Source organism: Alosa pseudoharengus, unplaced genomic scaffold (genome assembly GCF_046254945.1).
Source record: "Alosa pseudoharengus isolate Yale_2024_CS ecotype anadromous, Long Island Sound unplaced genomic scaffold, YU_APseudo_1.1 YU_APseudo_1.1_scf_14, whole genome shotgun sequence".
NCBI classification, from domain to species: domain Eukaryota; kingdom Metazoa; phylum Chordata; class Actinopteri; order Clupeiformes; family Clupeidae; genus Alosa; species Alosa pseudoharengus.
This window is the reverse complement of record NW_027468609.1, coordinates 19,976,412-19,993,525: the sequence shown is the minus strand read 5'-3', so window position 1 is coordinate 19,993,525 and position 17,114 is coordinate 19,976,412. Positions and strand designations below refer to the sequence as shown.

The following is a 17,114-nucleotide window of genomic DNA, read 5'->3' as shown; positions in this document are numbered from 1 at the left end:
AGTTACAGAGTTTGTGACTTGCTTTTGTTCCAGTTGTGTATTTAGGCTAAATTAGGTAGTGTGTGTAGGCTACATGCCATGTCTGCCATGCCAACTCTATAGCCTACTGTTTGGGATACTTTTTGCCCTCAAAGAACAATATAGCACCTTAATAATATTAATTTAATAATTTACCATTTTTTATCAGAGCTTCCCCTGTTCCAAAGAGCAGCAATCGCCACTGGTGTGTGCATATGTGTGTGTTTGTATGTGTGTGTGCATACATGTGTGTGTGTGTGTGTGTGTGTGTGTGTGTGTGTGTGTGTGTGTGTGTGTGTTTGTATGTTTGTGTGTGCATATGTGTGTCTGTGTTTGTATGTGTGTGTGCATACATGTGTGTGTATTTGTATGTTTGTGTGTGCATACGTGTGTGTGTGTTTGTGTGTGCATACGTGTGTGTGTGTGTGTGTGTGTGTGTGTGTGTGTGTGTGTGTGTGTGTGTGTGTGTGTTTGTATGTGTGTGTGTGTGTGTGTGTGTGTGTGTGTGTGTTTGTATGTGTGTGTGCTTGTCTCTGGGGCCGTTGTAAGGAAAAAACTGAGGAAGAGTGAGCTCACGAGATAAACGTTGTCTAGGTGACCAACGCGAGAGAAAGCAGGCTGCAGTGACACAGGAGGACTTGCCTGCATTATCTAGGCTGTACATGGTTGAACACCCCTCCCACACACACACACACACACACACACACACACACACACACACACACACATACACACACACACACACACACACATACACACACACACACACACACATAAACACCCGTCCCCGTCCTAAAGAGCTCTTTGAGCCAGCTCCTGTGCTGTTAGAGAGACAGTACATCCAAAACAAGCCATTAGTAAACAGTGGCTCTCTTTGTTGACGATATGCACTGTTGACGTATGAGAATTCAGGCTGTTGCCAGAGGGGTGTGTTTGTGTGCGTGTGTGTGTGTGTGTGTGTGTGTGTGTAAAATTCCCTTAAACTATTACAGTAATTCATTTAATGAAATGGATGTACCACACATATAATCTACATCAGGGTCCACACTGTCTTACAGGTGTGCATTCTCCAATAAACTATTTCCAACATCTTGGGACATCTGTCATGTGAACAGCAAACAGCAATTTCGCTTCAGGGCATGCTCAGTGTAATCTCATGTCAATAATGCTGATGTCTGCAATCTCTGTCTAAACTGCCACGTGTAGCCTATTCCCCTTCATCCATTAGCTTTGGTCAGCTTAAACATTTTAAAAATGCAATATGCTCAATGCTCATAATAGAGCATTCCAGGTTTTTTGCTAAGCAACTTCATTAAATAAACTTACTTCTAGTGTTTGGATTAGACTATCCTATTAAATGTGCTGTTTATGTGCTATGACATAGAAATGAGATGTTCATTATATCAAGTAACAGATAGCTTAGGTTAGATTCAACCAATCAGAGTGTGTGACCTGAATTGACTTTGGTATAAATTGTGTTTCTGTCTTGTGTATTTTTATGGTGATAGTTGTGTGTTTGCCATAGTTTCTTTGTTTTTTGTTTCCTTAGTGATTTCCTTAGTCATTAGTAGTGCCGGCTCTATTGTTGTCTTTATGTGTGTGCATAGGTGGGTAACCCTGGCTTCAGAAAGTAAGTCTTGGCTATAGGTATTTCACTAATTAGCCTACCTGGCCGAAGATATGTGCATATTATTAGCTGGTACTGCACTGCAAAAAATAAAATCTAACCAAGTGTTATTAATCTTATATTAAGACCAAAAAATCTATTTGGTATTGTTTTTAGTATTAAAAAACTTACCGAACACTCTCTCGAAAGATCGTTTTGACTTAATTAAAGAAGAGTTTGACTTACTTTTAAGGTGTCTTATCAAGAAAAATTTGCTCAACGCACTGGCAGATAAATTTGCTTGTTTTCAGGATGAGACGTCTTAAAATAAGTCAATCTGTTGTTTTTGTTGTTATTGTCCCTTACCGTCTGGTTGTCCTCGTACAGCTTGAGATCGTAGCCACTGAGCTCCACGCAGAAGATGATGGCGGTGACGCCCTCAAAGCAGTGGATCCACTTCTTCCTCTCCGAGCGTTGCCCACCCACGTCCACCATCTTGAAGGTGAGCTCCTTGAAGGTGAACTTGTTCTCCACGATGCCAGTGGTCATGTCACGTGAGCGCAGGATGTCCTCCACCGTGGGGATGTACTCGGCCGCCGAGATGCGGTCCAGGTCATTCAGGTAGTAGGCGGTGTTGTCCTCCAGGTGGTACTCGTTGGAGCGCTGGAAGCACTCCTGCACGCCCGAGTCGGCCCACAGGCGCTTCATGACTCCCTGCAGCTCGAGGGTGATCTCCCCTTTGCTCTCGGCGGGGCCCGTCAGCGCGAAGAGCTGCACGGCGTCGTACGCCCGGTCCGGGTTGTGGAAGTCGATTTTCAGGGTGGCGAGCGCGCGGATGATGCGCGTGAGCGAGTCGATGGCGTTGTAGAGGATGAGGGGCTTGTACTCCTTGCACGCCTCCAGGTTGAAGCCGCCGCTGTGGATGATCTTCATCTGCTTGACGATGGTGCTCTTGCCCGAGTTGCTGGTCCCCAGGAGGAGGAGCTTGATCTCACGCCGCTGCCGCTGGCTCTCCGAGCGCAGGTGGCGGTCGATGCGGCGGGACCGCCGCGCCGCCTCCTTCTCCTCAGAGCTCTGCCTGCATCCCATGATCCTCCGCAGGGTGTTAAACGATTGAGAGAGAATGTTTCCTGTCGGTTAAGGACGGTGCCTAGGAAAGTGTCTGGAATCACCAAAAAAATAAGTGGGGTGGGGGGGTGGGGAGGTGAGAGAGTTGATTCAAATGTGACGGAAGTAATCAGTGATATCTGATATCCAATGTAATATTTGACCCCCTAATCCTTAATAAGACTAGGAAGACTTATGCAGCACAAAGAAGGGTCCACTGAATCAAGTAGAATCAAGTTTTCAGCATCCTTCACGTACGGAGCGCTGATGGCCCTTCGTTGCAGCAAAAGAGCACCTTTCTCAGATTTTTTTCCCCGCCACTCTACCAGGGCATGACCATTGGACCCAGCAGGCCCCGACGTTCAGGCTGGACAACCAGGCCCTTGGAAGGAGGGGATCATAGCAGGCTCTCTCCCCAGGACGAGGTGAGGCAAAGGTGGAGGCAGGAGAGGTGTGTGCGTGGGCGCTGGGGGGTGTGGTGGAGGGTGGTAGGGTGGATGGGGAGGTTGCACCACCACGCGGTCAGTGGTGCCGGCGGTGCTGGGGAACGGCGCTCGGAGATGGCGAAGCCCCCTGACTCCTGGACCTCATGGCCTCCCCGCTGCCTCGCTGTCCTCTGCACACTGCATACATCCACCTCCTTCCCTCTCTCGTCTCTCTCTCTCTCTTTCCTTCTTTCTTTCTTCTTTGTCACTCTTTCTTTGTCTTGCCTCCTCTTCTCTCTTTATCTTGCAGTCCTGCAGCTGGCTGTCTTGAGCTTAGTCGGAACCGATGTGTTTTTTTTTTTTTATTAAAGGTGCTGCTGTTTTCTCTTTCTGTAACGGAGCCGTGCTGTGGTGTGTGTGCTCTCAATGGTTTCTATTTTGTCTCTCATTAGAGCCCGGTTGAATCTGGCACCAATTCCTGCAGAGACAAGGAGAGAAGAGAAGAGAATGGAAAAGAGGAGAAGAGAAGAGAAGAGAGCAGAAAAGACAGGAGGTTAGAAGAGGCTTTTTTAGGACCAATAATAGTAAAAACGAATGAAGATATTCTAATTACGCAAAGCTGCAAAAATAAACCTGTCATTGGGAATTTCTGATTTCTTCTTCAACCCCCAATGTGTTCATGGTTAATCTCGCTTTAGTTGCAGTTTTAAGGCTCAAAAACGTTGTTTTAAACAAAGACAAAAAAAAAACCCTGCTGCGATTTCTTCATTTTGTCTTGGCTATATCCCAAACCTGACATTTTAAGACTTCCAGCATTTTTTGAATTGCTTGAACATTGCTCTTCGTTCTACTGTCAAATACTTTGCCTTGACAAGAAACAATAAACAAATTCAATGCACCAAAGGCTCAAACCTAGATGTTGACATGTTTTGCTTTACAGCACTATATCTACTGTAAGATGCAAAACAGTGTACGTATTACATCTTCGGCAACATTATACAGTAGCTACAACATTCATAACAATTTACTCAAAAGGTTACAAACATTTTTACTGCAGCACTATATTCCTTGTAAAACGATAATGTGTGAACGAATCGAGTAGTTAAATTTAGACATCTTGAACAAACACACCCCAGTACGCATATCAAAACAGTGGGGCATCATGTACAACATAATTTACCTGAGATCATTTCCTGGTTGGCGAACTCTGCTCTAATCTGACAAACAAAATCAAACACATGCACAACCACACACATACATACACACACACACACTGAAGGCCACACCCCTGGCCGTTGCACATAGAGACAGTTTTATCAGATTAAACTGAACAAACAAAACGGCAGGACAAACCTCTGATGAAGTGTTTCTCCTCTCCTGTTTGAAGCACACTCAAATAAGTGAACCTATTGCACTTCTATGATCACAACCACACACGCACACACACACATACACACACACACGGACACAAATGAATCCATTTCTCAAATTTTGTCTTGACCTCATCCTAACCCTCTCTCTCTTCCTCTCTCTGGCTAGTTTACACCCCCTCCCCCCCCTGCCACACACACACACGCAGCTTTCCCTCCCACCTGCTCCTCAGGTTCTCCCTGCAGTTTCACATTCAGGAGCGCTGTCTTTTTCTCTCTCTCTCTCTCACTCTCTCTCTCTTTCTCTCTCTCTCTCTCTCTCTCTCTCTCTCACTCACACTCACACTCACACCCACAACCACCCACCCACACACACCCAGACACACACACACACACACATACACACATACACACATTCACCTCGCACACAGGAGCATGGTCGCTAACTCTCCTCACACACCTTCCCCTCTCTTACACACTCACGCACTCACACAAGTACACACATGCTCACACACATGTTCATGAAAGGTGTGAAAATGAAACAGATGTGGGATGAATGTTCTCCCCGGTAACCACCTGCCCCCCCCTCTCTCACTCCCCCTCTCTCTCTGTTTCCAGTCTTTTCTTTTCTCTATACTCCTCGTTCCCTCCTCCTCTTCCTCTCTTCTTTTCAATTCTCTTCCTACCTCCCTCCCCCACCCCCGACCACTCCATTTTCCCTATCTTCCTCTTCACCGTGTTCAGTGATATAACCCGGGGAAAGTGATCAGGTGCAATATTTTCTTACAAGCCGAGGGGATAATGGCTGGTTTAAACCAGCAGATGTTCATTTTCTTCTCCTCTTTTGCTATTTCTCTCTCTCGTCCTCTCTCTCTCTAACCTGTTTTCTTTCCATTCATCCTTCCTTCCCTACCTTCCTATCTCTCTCTCTCTCTCTCTCTCTCTCTCTCTCTCTCTCTATCCCCCTAAAGCCAAAACCTGGGAATCTGCCCACCTGTCTCAGTAAAGCATATTGTGTTGTTTTCACCAGTATATCAGCTCCCGTGTGAAACATGTTTCATCTGCGCAGCATGTGTGTACAGTATATAATATTTGCTCTGTTTGGATTATGTGAAGAATGTGTGTGTGTGTGTGTGTCTGTGTGCTGGCATGTGTTTTTCTGTGAGCATGTGTGCTCGCGCGGGTGGCTGAGTAACAAATATGAAATCATGCCGTGGCCTAGATTCAGCTAGCGAGATTGCATCTCTCCTGAACCATCACTCAATGCAGAAACACTACATTTCCCAGAAATCACCGCTGTCACAGAAAAAAAGTCACTAACCTGTTCTTGGAAAGCCATTTTACCATGAACGCTCCTTAAAGGCAATTAATCAGCATAAAGTCCAGACATGGCCAGAGAGCTGCAGAGCCAGTTCTCTTCTGACTCTGTCTCTTGGTCTTACTCTGAGTATGATGTCTGCACACGTCAGTAAGACTAGGAGTGAGCTCATTCAAAAAAATCCCCCATCAGCAATGTATTACGCTCGGCTATTTATTTCCCTCTTACATTATTAATGCAATTAGATAAAATAAAGGGCAGAGCATTTGTCACAGGGTATGACAGAATAAAGAACCGAGTGTCACACTAGGCACTTCAGAGCATCATGGAAGTGCTGATGTCTTCACTTCTCTCGCAGGCGAGCCTTGGCTGAGTGCAAAAATTAGAACAAAACTAGCGGTTTGGATTTCTGTTTTTGCAATTAATGTTTTGATGTGTTGTTTTGACCCTTATCTCCGTGTTGCACACAATAATTATTAGCATTGTGCTGACATCGGGAATGTTCACAGGGGGTTTTGTTAGGTGAAGAGCTATTTTCTGAAATGCTATAAATCGATTGATATTACCTGATTGTGTATTTCAGGTAATATCAATAAAAGTGCAGTTGTATCGATTGAGTAAAGATAAGAACAATAACCCAATTACAGTTCCACTGAAATTACTTAAAAAACAAAATAAAAAAAATATTTATGAAAATACATTAAAATGGTGGATATAGCGTTTTGGAAAAGAGCTCTTCATGTGTTGGGGAGTCTTATTTGTGCATCCTTCATAATATAATATGATTTAAAAGCTTGTTTGGAAGCTCTAGTCTTCAAAACTATAGGCCATGTAGTATGTTGCAGGCCATGTAGAATGTGGTAGGCCATGTAGTATGTTGCAGGCCATGTAGTATGTTGCAGGCCATGTAGTATGATGTAGGCCATGTAGAATGTTGTAGGCCATGTAGTATGATGTAGGCGATGTAGTATGATGTAGTATGATGTAGGCCATGTAGAATGTTGCAAGCCATGTAGTATGTTATGTTGTAGGCCATGTAGTATGTCAAAGCAAATCTCACTTTGCATTCTTTATGATCAAGGTTATGAACTGTTCATAAGTGAAGAAAAGTCTGAATTTTTTCCTACCCCAACACACAATGTGTCTGCAAGCTCATTTGTGGTTAGCTGAACAGCCAAACCCAAAACCTCATACATAAATGTCAACTGTGTAGCAGGTATGCCATTGTGAAGCTTGTGAAAGCTCAGCAACAGTAATACACACTTAACAGGAATCTATGTCAAGTGTGATTTCTTATTTAGCCCATTTCACAAGATGGTGCCATTATGTACTGTAAACCAACTTCCTGTGGAACAGCACAGCCAGTAAAAGAAAAGACCACAGGAAAAAGAGAAACAGGAAGACGCTTTACCCTGCCAATTAAGGTATCATTAACATCAACAAGGCCGGACATCTGGACACTGTGAAGTTGGTCTATGGCAACCATGTCAAGTGTGATTTAAAAACTAAAAGAAGTTAATGTAAGCAGGAGACCTCCAATGACAAAACTTTTGCAGTCCTGTTGAAACTGCACTGAAGTGATTAGACTCAGAGCACTTTCTCACTTCCCAATTGCTCATGAGCACACAGAGAGTGTTCAACAGTACAGCCATGGAATGATTAAGCAATATAGCACGAGTGAGATTGGGGTTGGTCATGGATATTCCCATGGGTGTTGTTCGGCCATAGCCACGAGGCCGGAGGCGCAGGCAACAACAGCCGTGGGAATATCCATTACCAATCCCATGATCATGAGTGCTATATTGCTTTTATACAACAATTCTACCACAAACTAAATAATCTGAAAACACCCCATTATTGTTTAAAAATGTTGATTTCGACATCGTTCTTACGCATCAAAAAATAGTTCCCTTTTCAATAGACAGCGTTGGTAACCAACATTCCAGATCCCTCGTTACGGGTCTTTGTGGTTTACATGTCTTCTTGAAAGAAATGTTGAAAGTCGGGCTGAAATCACATTCATATTTAGGTTTGCTGAATGCATGTTACAAGGACACTGGTCCATGTCATGTAAGGGACATGGTACTGCAAAAAAACGGAAACATAGTCTACATTGCAGAATCCACAGTTGTGGTGAAGCACTGTTTCGTTGTGGTTTGCTAAGGAGTAACCCATTGCTTGAAATAGTGGAGAGCTGGGATGAGAACATTGTGTCAAATCTTCGCATTGTATCGCGGAGTAATTTATTATTAGCTGTGCAAAGTCTGAGTTGAAATGTCCAGGGATATTCCAACTCATGGAACGTCTCTCGGCCAATCAGAAACAAATAAATAGTTCCATAGAACCCAATTGTTGTATAATCTAGATTAGAACACTGCAGATGCTTCCATGTTCTGCTAGCTAGCTGCCCCAGGCCACCATTAGCTATACCTGAAAGTGAGGCTAGCCTGCGGCTACCTTGGCTCACCTGGAGACAAGCCAGCTCCTGCTGGTGCAGACCTGCAGCACCTGAGCCTCAAGTCCACTGTGTTGTTTAATATTCTTTGAGCCTTCCGCCACAACAAATGTCAACTGTGTAGCAGGTATGCCATGGTGAAGCTTGTGAATAAGCACAAAATATTCATATCAATATGGAAAAGGTCTGTAAAAATCATGTAGGAATCCAACTTGTCTTATACAACACCTGTATGGTGAATCTGTGGTAGTGCTTGCATTTACAGGGCATTTCATATTAAAATGGGATAAAACCCTTAAACATGCCAGGTAGGTCATAAAAAAACATTGTTTTCTGTGTTACTGCATATGAGAGGCCATAATTGTGTGTGTTAACACACTGTGACTGTTGCATAACAATTACATTGATGAGCTCTACAAACTTTTTCTATATGGGCCTAGGCCTAGATATCTCTTTAATAGACCTACAGTACGTTAGCCTACAGCTGTAGTCCAGAGCATGGTTTTAAAGCTATGAGCGGTAGGGCTATCTGGACTGGGGGGCATCATATGACCTCTCTCTTTCCCAGCCAGCCCCATGCACCTTCCAGCCACAGTGTCTCCTCTGTGGAAGCTTATCTTTGCCATTTAATCCACTCATAATTATAATCGCTATCCAAAAACAGGCACATGCACTTGGCTCACTGTGCTCACTGGCTTAGCACATTTGATATTAAATCAGGGGCTTGTGAGCATCGGCCACCCAGCCCAACACAGAGGCTCTCACACAGGATCCACCTCTGAGGAGGCGTGGCCCTGATCCGGCCTGCGTCTGGGCGAGAGGCGACGGCTCCCTCGTAGTTAAAGGGAGAGAGCGTTTCAGACTAATCACTTTAGGTCCAAATCGTGACCACTGTAATCATTATCATCTGATCTCCCTGGTGGGGGATTTTTTTCTTTCTTTCTTTTTTTTTTTTTTTTTTAGTCAGCAGTCGATGGAAGTTTTGGGAATCAAGGTGGAACGTATCTGACCCGTGAGGTTTTATGGGATTTAACGAACGCATGAATCTGGGTCAGCTAAACAAAATGTACTGAAACTGAAAAAGAGAAGAGAAGAGAAGAGAAGAGAAGCATGCAAATAGTCATTAGGGTAATGATGAGAAGTGTTAGAAGACAGAACTGGGACAGTCGGATGTTAAGAGAGACAATCAGGGAAAAGGAGTATCTCAAGAAAGGCTATAGGGCTGCGAACAACAATGAGGAGAGGATGTGTGCAAACAGAAGTTAAAACTGTCAAATGTTAAAAGAGGTGCATTGTGGGTAGTTGTGAGTAGTTATCAGAAAACATGAATCAACATACACACACACACATAGAGCTCCATTTTCGGGATTAGGTTACAAAAAGATAACGAAAAACCAATGGTGAGAAAGTACCTTATCACACACACACACACATAAACACACACACATAAACACACACACACAGACACACACACACACACAATGTGACCATTCACAAAGTCACTGAAAAGGCTCAAAGTCTAAATCTGACAATCCTTTGAGTGTTCTGATGGCCTGCGTCATAAATCCAAAAAGACAGAGGCTTGTTTGACTAAACAGATTCTCGGCACACTCCGGTCCTCACAAACAAGGCCTGGCTCTGCACACAATCAGATCTCCCTTAGCCTGCAGTTCCAGGTGACAGAACTAATCACAGCCTGAGTAAGTATGTGTATTCATAAGTAACGTGGACTCAGGGAAGACGACGCAGGTCGCTTTTGCTGGCGGGTGGTTTGATGACTGATTCATGAGAGCAACGCAGGTGCGAAGCCTACGTCTGCGAACCCCCACCCCACACTCCCAACACGCACACGCACACACACACACACACACACACACACACACACACACACACACACACACACACACACACACACACACACACACACACACATACACACACACACACACACACACAAGCCTGTGCAAACGAATTGAGCTGCCAGTCTCCTTTCATCCATTGGGTCGACATGCTCCCTCGGCACAGGCTGTACCTCGTTAGTGTATTAATGATCACCTGAGCTTAATTAAAGGTGGGACTGAGGTCTGCAAAGGGCTCTGGTGGGTTTCTTGAACTGCGGGAGCACGGTAGGGGGGGAAATCATTAAGCGCCATTCTCTGGGCCCCTACATAATTAACACATAGTTTATCCCATCAGGGCTATAGGCTATGTAACAAATAGACATATATAGACACATGGATATGACAAACTGTGCTACTGAGACCTTCAATTTCCCCTGGGGATCAATAAAGTATCTATCTATCTATCTATCTATCTGAAACGTTTTTGAGTAATATTGACAATCAGTGTCAGCTTAAAAGGGTAATAATTCTGTTTATAATAATTCTCTCGGAGGATCACCCCTCCATTCCTGTGATTTAGCATTTAGCTTCTCTTATTCATGCTTGTAAGCTGAGCCTGGAGTTCTATGCAGGGTCGTGTTTCTCTCACAAACCCCCAGAAATCGACTCTGTGAGGACCAAAGGAGGCGTGTGACAGTCCACGTCCCTTTCTACGTCCCGGTCAGCGACATCCCCACGAGACACCGGACCTCACTGAGCTTACAGGTAGGCTCTCTCCTCAATTCAAAATGACAGGGTTGCAGGGCTGAGAGGGACAGACACACACACACACGCTGGAACTCAACACGATTCCTGCCGTAGCCCCTTGACATGATTCTAACAACTCAAGTGTCAACATTTTCTGAGATCCCCCCCCCCCCCTCTCTCTCTCTCTCTCTCTCTCTCTCTCTCTCTCTCCCTGTCCTTGAAAAGCACCCTGGCCCACATCCGAGCTGTACAGCTCTTAAGTGCTCCGGGATGCCACTCCTTACCTAGTGTGCCCCCTTAAGTGGCACTGTTTACCCAGCGTGACCCTACGGGCACCACCCCACATACCCAACGATCCCCGCTGCTGGCACCAACTCCCCCTGAGCATCACAAAACAGCCCTGGCTTTGTACGCTAAATAGCTGGTTATGTAAGTGCCGTCAAAAGCGCAATGGCATCTCTGTGTTATTGATGAACGCCGAGTGTTACATAAGGCCTCTCTCTGCCAGTGACTTACTAGCGATATGCCCAGGACCTGCTTCAATCCAACGTCTCACTCACCAAACAAAAAATATTGACGTGTGTAAATGAACACATAGCCTCTTTCTATCTCTCTCTCTCACACACACAGACACACACCATCATATGTACAGACACAAATCGATACACTCCAAAACCCCAAGCAATTTTAGATAATGCACACCCACACACACACACCGTCACACAAATGTAGAGACACAAATCGAGACGTTCCAAAACCCCAAGCAATTCTAGACATTCACGCCCACACACAAACACACACACACACTATCTCTCTCTCACCCCCCCCCCCCCACACACACACACACACACACAAACAGACACACAAACAAACACACACATTAGTAAATGTAGCTCACCACATGACCTAGAAACATATCTCAGAAGCGCTTGTGCTAGTGGCCCACAGACGCTGATGAGAGCCTTGAGCCAGAGAGATCAAAGGTGCGGGACCCACAGGTTCTCACGCCGCACCTGGCCTGCTTTGTTTTGCCTGCTGAGAAGCCGCCCTGGTCTCCGGGACAATGTTTAATCACGCAATCTCTCTACTGTTCATGTCGGTTAGCTTGTTTGTTATGGAGCTGCTTCTGGTGCGACCAAACCTTTCATCGTCTGATTCAGCGCTGAATTTCATTTGGAACCACCACCACGGACCCACTTAGCTCTCTCTGGCAGCAGGATGAAAGGGGCTTTTTAACAGGGACCTGCTTAAACAGGGTTCTTATACACTAAATCAGGTGCTAATAAGACAGATGTATTGTGTCTTAAACTGAGGAATCGTGAACCTGCAGGCTCCTGTGTGCTATTCGGCTTAAATAAGTGGTGCCAAGGTTCTCTGATAGAGTTGCTGGTGGAAGGATTATGCACACAGGTGAACTATACAAAGACCAAAAGACTCCTCTTTGTGTAAAGACTTGAGAGTGGGGAAAGCTCAAATGTGAGGGGAAAATTAAACACAGTGCAAAGGATAACAAATGAACAGTTTAGGCAGAATGTGTGGTGGTTGGCCCCTACAACAAAGATGAACTTTTAGGACACTTTTTCATGATTCATGAAATTGGCCAATATGATGAACAGATCTCAAACTGTTGCACTCTACACCAAACAGTCTAGCACACACAGCAAAACATAATGCATAATACTTGGAAATACCTTTGCCCATGTGGTGTCTGGTAAGGATAATAGTGTATACGTCGCAGGAGACTGTTTTATGCAAATTTAAAGTAAAACCATGTATTAAACTTGTGTATTAACCTTATAGCTGACGAAATTTAGCAAAATCAATAAATCTCCGATAATAGGCGGAAAAGGGAAGGTCGAACATATAGGCTATAGCATGAACAAATCCAACCATCAGGAGTAATTGCGAGGCTGTTGCAGTGCAAAACCTTCATCTTGATCTCTCGTTCACTTCCAGGCTACTCCATCACTCTCTCAGCCCTTTCCACCCCTCCTTCCTCCACCCCATCTCTCCACCACTCCATTTCTCCATCTTTCTATCACTTCTCTCCATTTCACCATCATTTTTCTCTCTATCTCTATCTCTCTCTCTCCCTCCATGCCTTTACTTTTCCTTCATTAATTATTCTGATAACGAGGGGCCTCATCCATTTCAGACCAGCGTGACTCATGTCCCAGTTTTGCCATCCGTAATGGAATGGTCTACAGGGTCATTTGATAGGACAGAGGCGCCAATGCACTGATTAATTACTGGACTGGGCGTCAGCATGTTCTTAATGGGGCCCGGTTTCATCAGAGCCTTAGTCTGTGTGGTATATTCTACCCCACGAAGAGAGAGCGAGAGAGAGAGAGAGAGCGAGAGAGAGAGAGAGAACATTAGAGAAACTTGGGCAGGCATTACTTATGGTGGCGGTGTACAGAAATGCTTCACAAACATGTCACTTACATGCTGTTCTCCCTGTTTAGAAAGTCTTTTCTCCCAGTGGAGACAGCGTGAAAACAGCCACCAAAGCTCCATAATGGATATGTTTGAATGACGTGTTCTCCCACCCCCTGCACTGATAACAAAGTTCATCCATGAGGCATGCATATTTATTTAGCAAAGCTGGCTTTTTGAGATGATTTTAAAAACTACTGTTCCACACACTTGAACTGCCACGGAATAATAGGAAACGGTCATTTCACGGACACGGAGTGGCATGCCTCGGACTGTCTGTTCTACAGCGAAAACAGCTGTGTCACGACACTGCAGTTGTCAGTTTTTATCAAACAACTTTAATGAAAAACGTGTGTGTGTGTGTGTGTGTTTCTTTCTCCCTGCCTCTCTCTCTCTCTTTCTCTCTCACACACTTTCTGCAGCTGGCAAGACACATCACATTTGTCAAACAAGTTTTATTCGCTGAAATCTGTTGTAATTGCTTTCTTTGCTTGTGCCATCATAGCACTGTGTCCATTACAAACACAGCAGTTGTGGACGCCACAAGAGAAGTGATCGTGGGCCACAGATATGGGTCCAGACCCATCCCTCACTGAAAACTTCTATAGTGATTCAATTACATACCGTCTAATTTACAAGTACTGTGTGTGGCACTGCAGTACCAATGGACCTCATATGCACAAATTTGCATTCCTGTATTAGTAGTGTTTATATTATCTTGAAGATAATATAAAAATATAAAATATTCCATGTACTGTTTTGTATGTAGAAGCTCACAGCAGAGTATAGTTGGAGGATAAAATCAGCTTAATAATGTTGGTATGTTAAGGGGCGTTATCACATGTTTATTGATGTAAAGGAGGTAGGAAATCGTTGTGGTCGTTTGCCACAGGATAGAGGTCACATGTAGTGCCACCCCATGTAGACCTCATGACTTCAGGATCCATCGTAGTCTGATCTAATAAGCCTGCTGACCTTACAAGCCTATGGCAAAACTGACAATAATATCCATTATGTTAATAGTCGTATGTTAATAGCTGCATTAATGCCATCTTAATATCGACACTAATGTTTGCGGAGAGAGTTATTGATTAATGGACAGAGTCTGTTATGTATGAGTGTGGATAGGTGTGATGAATGATATGGGATCGGTGTGACTAAGGAGAGAGAGCCAGAGAGATGTGTCTGTCTGGAAGCTGCTCGATACGCTGCGGTCGCTGTGAACGGAATGCTCCGGTAAAGGGAGAGGATTGTGGGTAACTGTTACAGAGCGCAGTCAAGGACATGGTATAGAAAACACACCCACACTACACACATACACACACACACAACACACACACATACATGCACACACTACATACACCCACACACTGCTTGTACTACTACACACTACATGCTACACACATACTCATTTGTTTGTACAGTACCTTATGTAATGATCTTTCTTTATTTCATTATTGCCCTGTCAAAGACTAGTCTGTTATGAATGTAATTGCCATTTCTAAGCTCTCAGAGGGAAAACCTCTCATCATTGTTCCTTCGCAATCTCAAAGGTGCCGAATGACGTGCCATTACAATACATTTCAAAGAACTAGGCATGGGATCTCCTGTCCAGGAGTTAATTAGCTTTACTCTTTTCTTCTGCTCTCTCTCTCTCTCTCTCTCTCCCTTTTTCTCCCCCCTCTCTCTCTTTCCCTTTCTCTCTGTCTCTCCCTCTCAATCGAAAGCACGAGTTTGAAATCTCTGGCAGTGGAAAAGCAGGCTCTTCCAGTCACACTGTGACGTCAGCACATTTGATAGAACACGCATGACCTAAATCAGGCATTTAGCTCTGAATTCCAAGACAGAGTTCCGTGGGCAGGACAGAACCCAGGCAGGATTTTAAAGGGACAGAGAGGGTCTTTCAGAACCGAGGAAAACAGAACTCCCTCAACAACACCTACACATATACGCATGCACATACAGATACACACACACACACACACACACACACACGCACACACACACACACACACACACACACACACATACACACACACACACACACACACACACACACATACCGAAGACTCCAATCCCTCCTAACACACACACACACACACACAAACACACACACACATTTTAGATACTTTATTCAATTCCACATTACAAGTAAATTTTCATTAGGAATCAAATGTTTTAAATGATCAAACAGATTAAACCACATCAGCGCATTGTTATGTATGACAATACAATCTCAGGGGTAAAGAAAACATCTCCTGAACAGTAGGGCAGTACACAACATGGGGGGTTAGTCTTAACAATACTCTGTGGTTACATTATGTAATTAGTCAATATATGTAAGCACGTTTTGTGATTGACTTCTCAGGAAAACCAGGCAAGATTATCCAGATTATCTGTAGATTAAGACCAGAGACTAACACGCAGGCCAGCATTGGGACTGGCAGGATTTCAATTAACAAAGTGGGAAGTTACGAGCAGGAGTGAGAGGAGGATAGTTACTCTTAAAACATTAATCCAAATGAGAGCAGACTATTACGCAATAAACAGGTCAGATGTAACTGCACTTTCTGTTTTGCTTTTTTAAGTGTAGTCTCTCTCTCTCTCTCTGTGTGTATGTGTGTGTGTGTGTGTGTGTGTGTGTTAGGAGGGATTGGAGTCTTCAGTATGTCTGGATCAACGTCTGAACACTTCACCCCAAGCAGCTTTCTCATCAAGGCCCACAAGCACAGCTTTATATTAGTCTAGAGCTTCATATCATCTTCTGTAATTACTGCGCACAACCGACAGACACTCACAGTAAGGATTGAATGGTCACACTGTGTAACTGGTACAAATGTAAGGACATTGAACGACGGCAGCATTACAACTCACAGCTTGCAGCCAACAGATATGACTCTGAGATAACAGCCAGTAAAGAAGAGATATGATGATATACATTGGGACCAAAATCCTGGAGTTTTGATTCTGCTGGAATGAAGGGTTTGGTATTAGATGGATTATTTTATTGAATGCAGCCTGGCTTTTGCTTGACCACTGGTCACCAAGCTTAAGCAAATCCATGTCACCCAGTAAAGCCTTTTAATCAATCAGTTTACATTGTCAATGTATTCTGTAGTTAAGTGAATTGCTCTGTGTCCACCAGAAAAAAAACTCAATAATTTCTGTGGACATTTGTGAAGGGCCAAAAATGGTGATGCAGAGTTTGTGGAGGTGAGGTAAACCCCTTCTGCTGCTGTCAGCACGAAAAACAAGGTGACTATATTTTTATCAGCAATCTCCATCAACCTCTGTCAGAGGGTAGCAAATAAGCTTGGCAGAGCCCTGCAAACCTCCCCCACCCTCCCTCCAAGACAGTCTCTATCTCTTTCTCTCTCTCCCTCTCTCTTCATCTCTCATCTGTCTCTAAGCAGCAACAGGAACTATGGATGGGTGAGAGTGGTGGAGATAGCATCCGTTTCAGAGGCCGGGTTCCGCTGGAGGACCCCCAGCTACTCTGAACAGAAACCAGGACACTTACGTGTAAATGGAAGCATGCTGTAATTTCTGTAGTTTCAGTTATTCAAAATGAAACCCAGTTCAGTTATTCAATATGAAACCATCCTAATAGTTCCCCTGTCAACATTTCCAGCTAAGCCAGCCTTTTTACTGGACTAAGAAAAAAAAAACATAAAAGTGCACTGTTAGATGATGTCGCTGATGACTGTAGTTCTGGTGTTTAATAAATCTGTCTTTCCGCCTCCTCTTTCAGCTCCCCACAGTATCATTGTTCTTCTGCAACATGCCCTTTT

The 17,114-nt window shown here is 44.2% G+C and overlaps 1 protein-coding gene across 6 annotated transcripts in view; it reads right to left on the bottom strand.

Moving 5' to 3' along the window:
- The window catches only part of gnaz (guanine nucleotide binding protein (G protein), alpha z polypeptide), a 50,428-nt gene that overhangs the window by 14,763 nt on the left and 18,551 nt on the right, over positions 1 to 17,114 (bottom strand). The window contains exons 1-2 of one of the 6 annotated variants that reach the window (XM_076284096.1): positions 16,198 to 16,374; positions 1,991 to 3,634 (exon numbers count right to left, since the gene is read on the bottom strand). In XM_076284096.1, the coding sequence (XP_076140211.1) occupies positions 1,991 to 2,713 (723 nt within the window). In that variant the 5' untranslated portion in view covers positions 2,714 to 3,634; positions 16,198 to 16,374. Of the gene's footprint in view, positions 1 to 1,990; positions 3,635 to 3,789; positions 4,139 to 4,200; positions 4,267 to 4,336; positions 4,471 to 4,509; positions 4,692 to 16,197; positions 16,375 to 17,114 lie in introns of those variants that run through there. The other 5 variants (XM_076284093.1, XM_076284092.1, XM_076284095.1 and 2 more) reach the window with 5 other exon arrangements.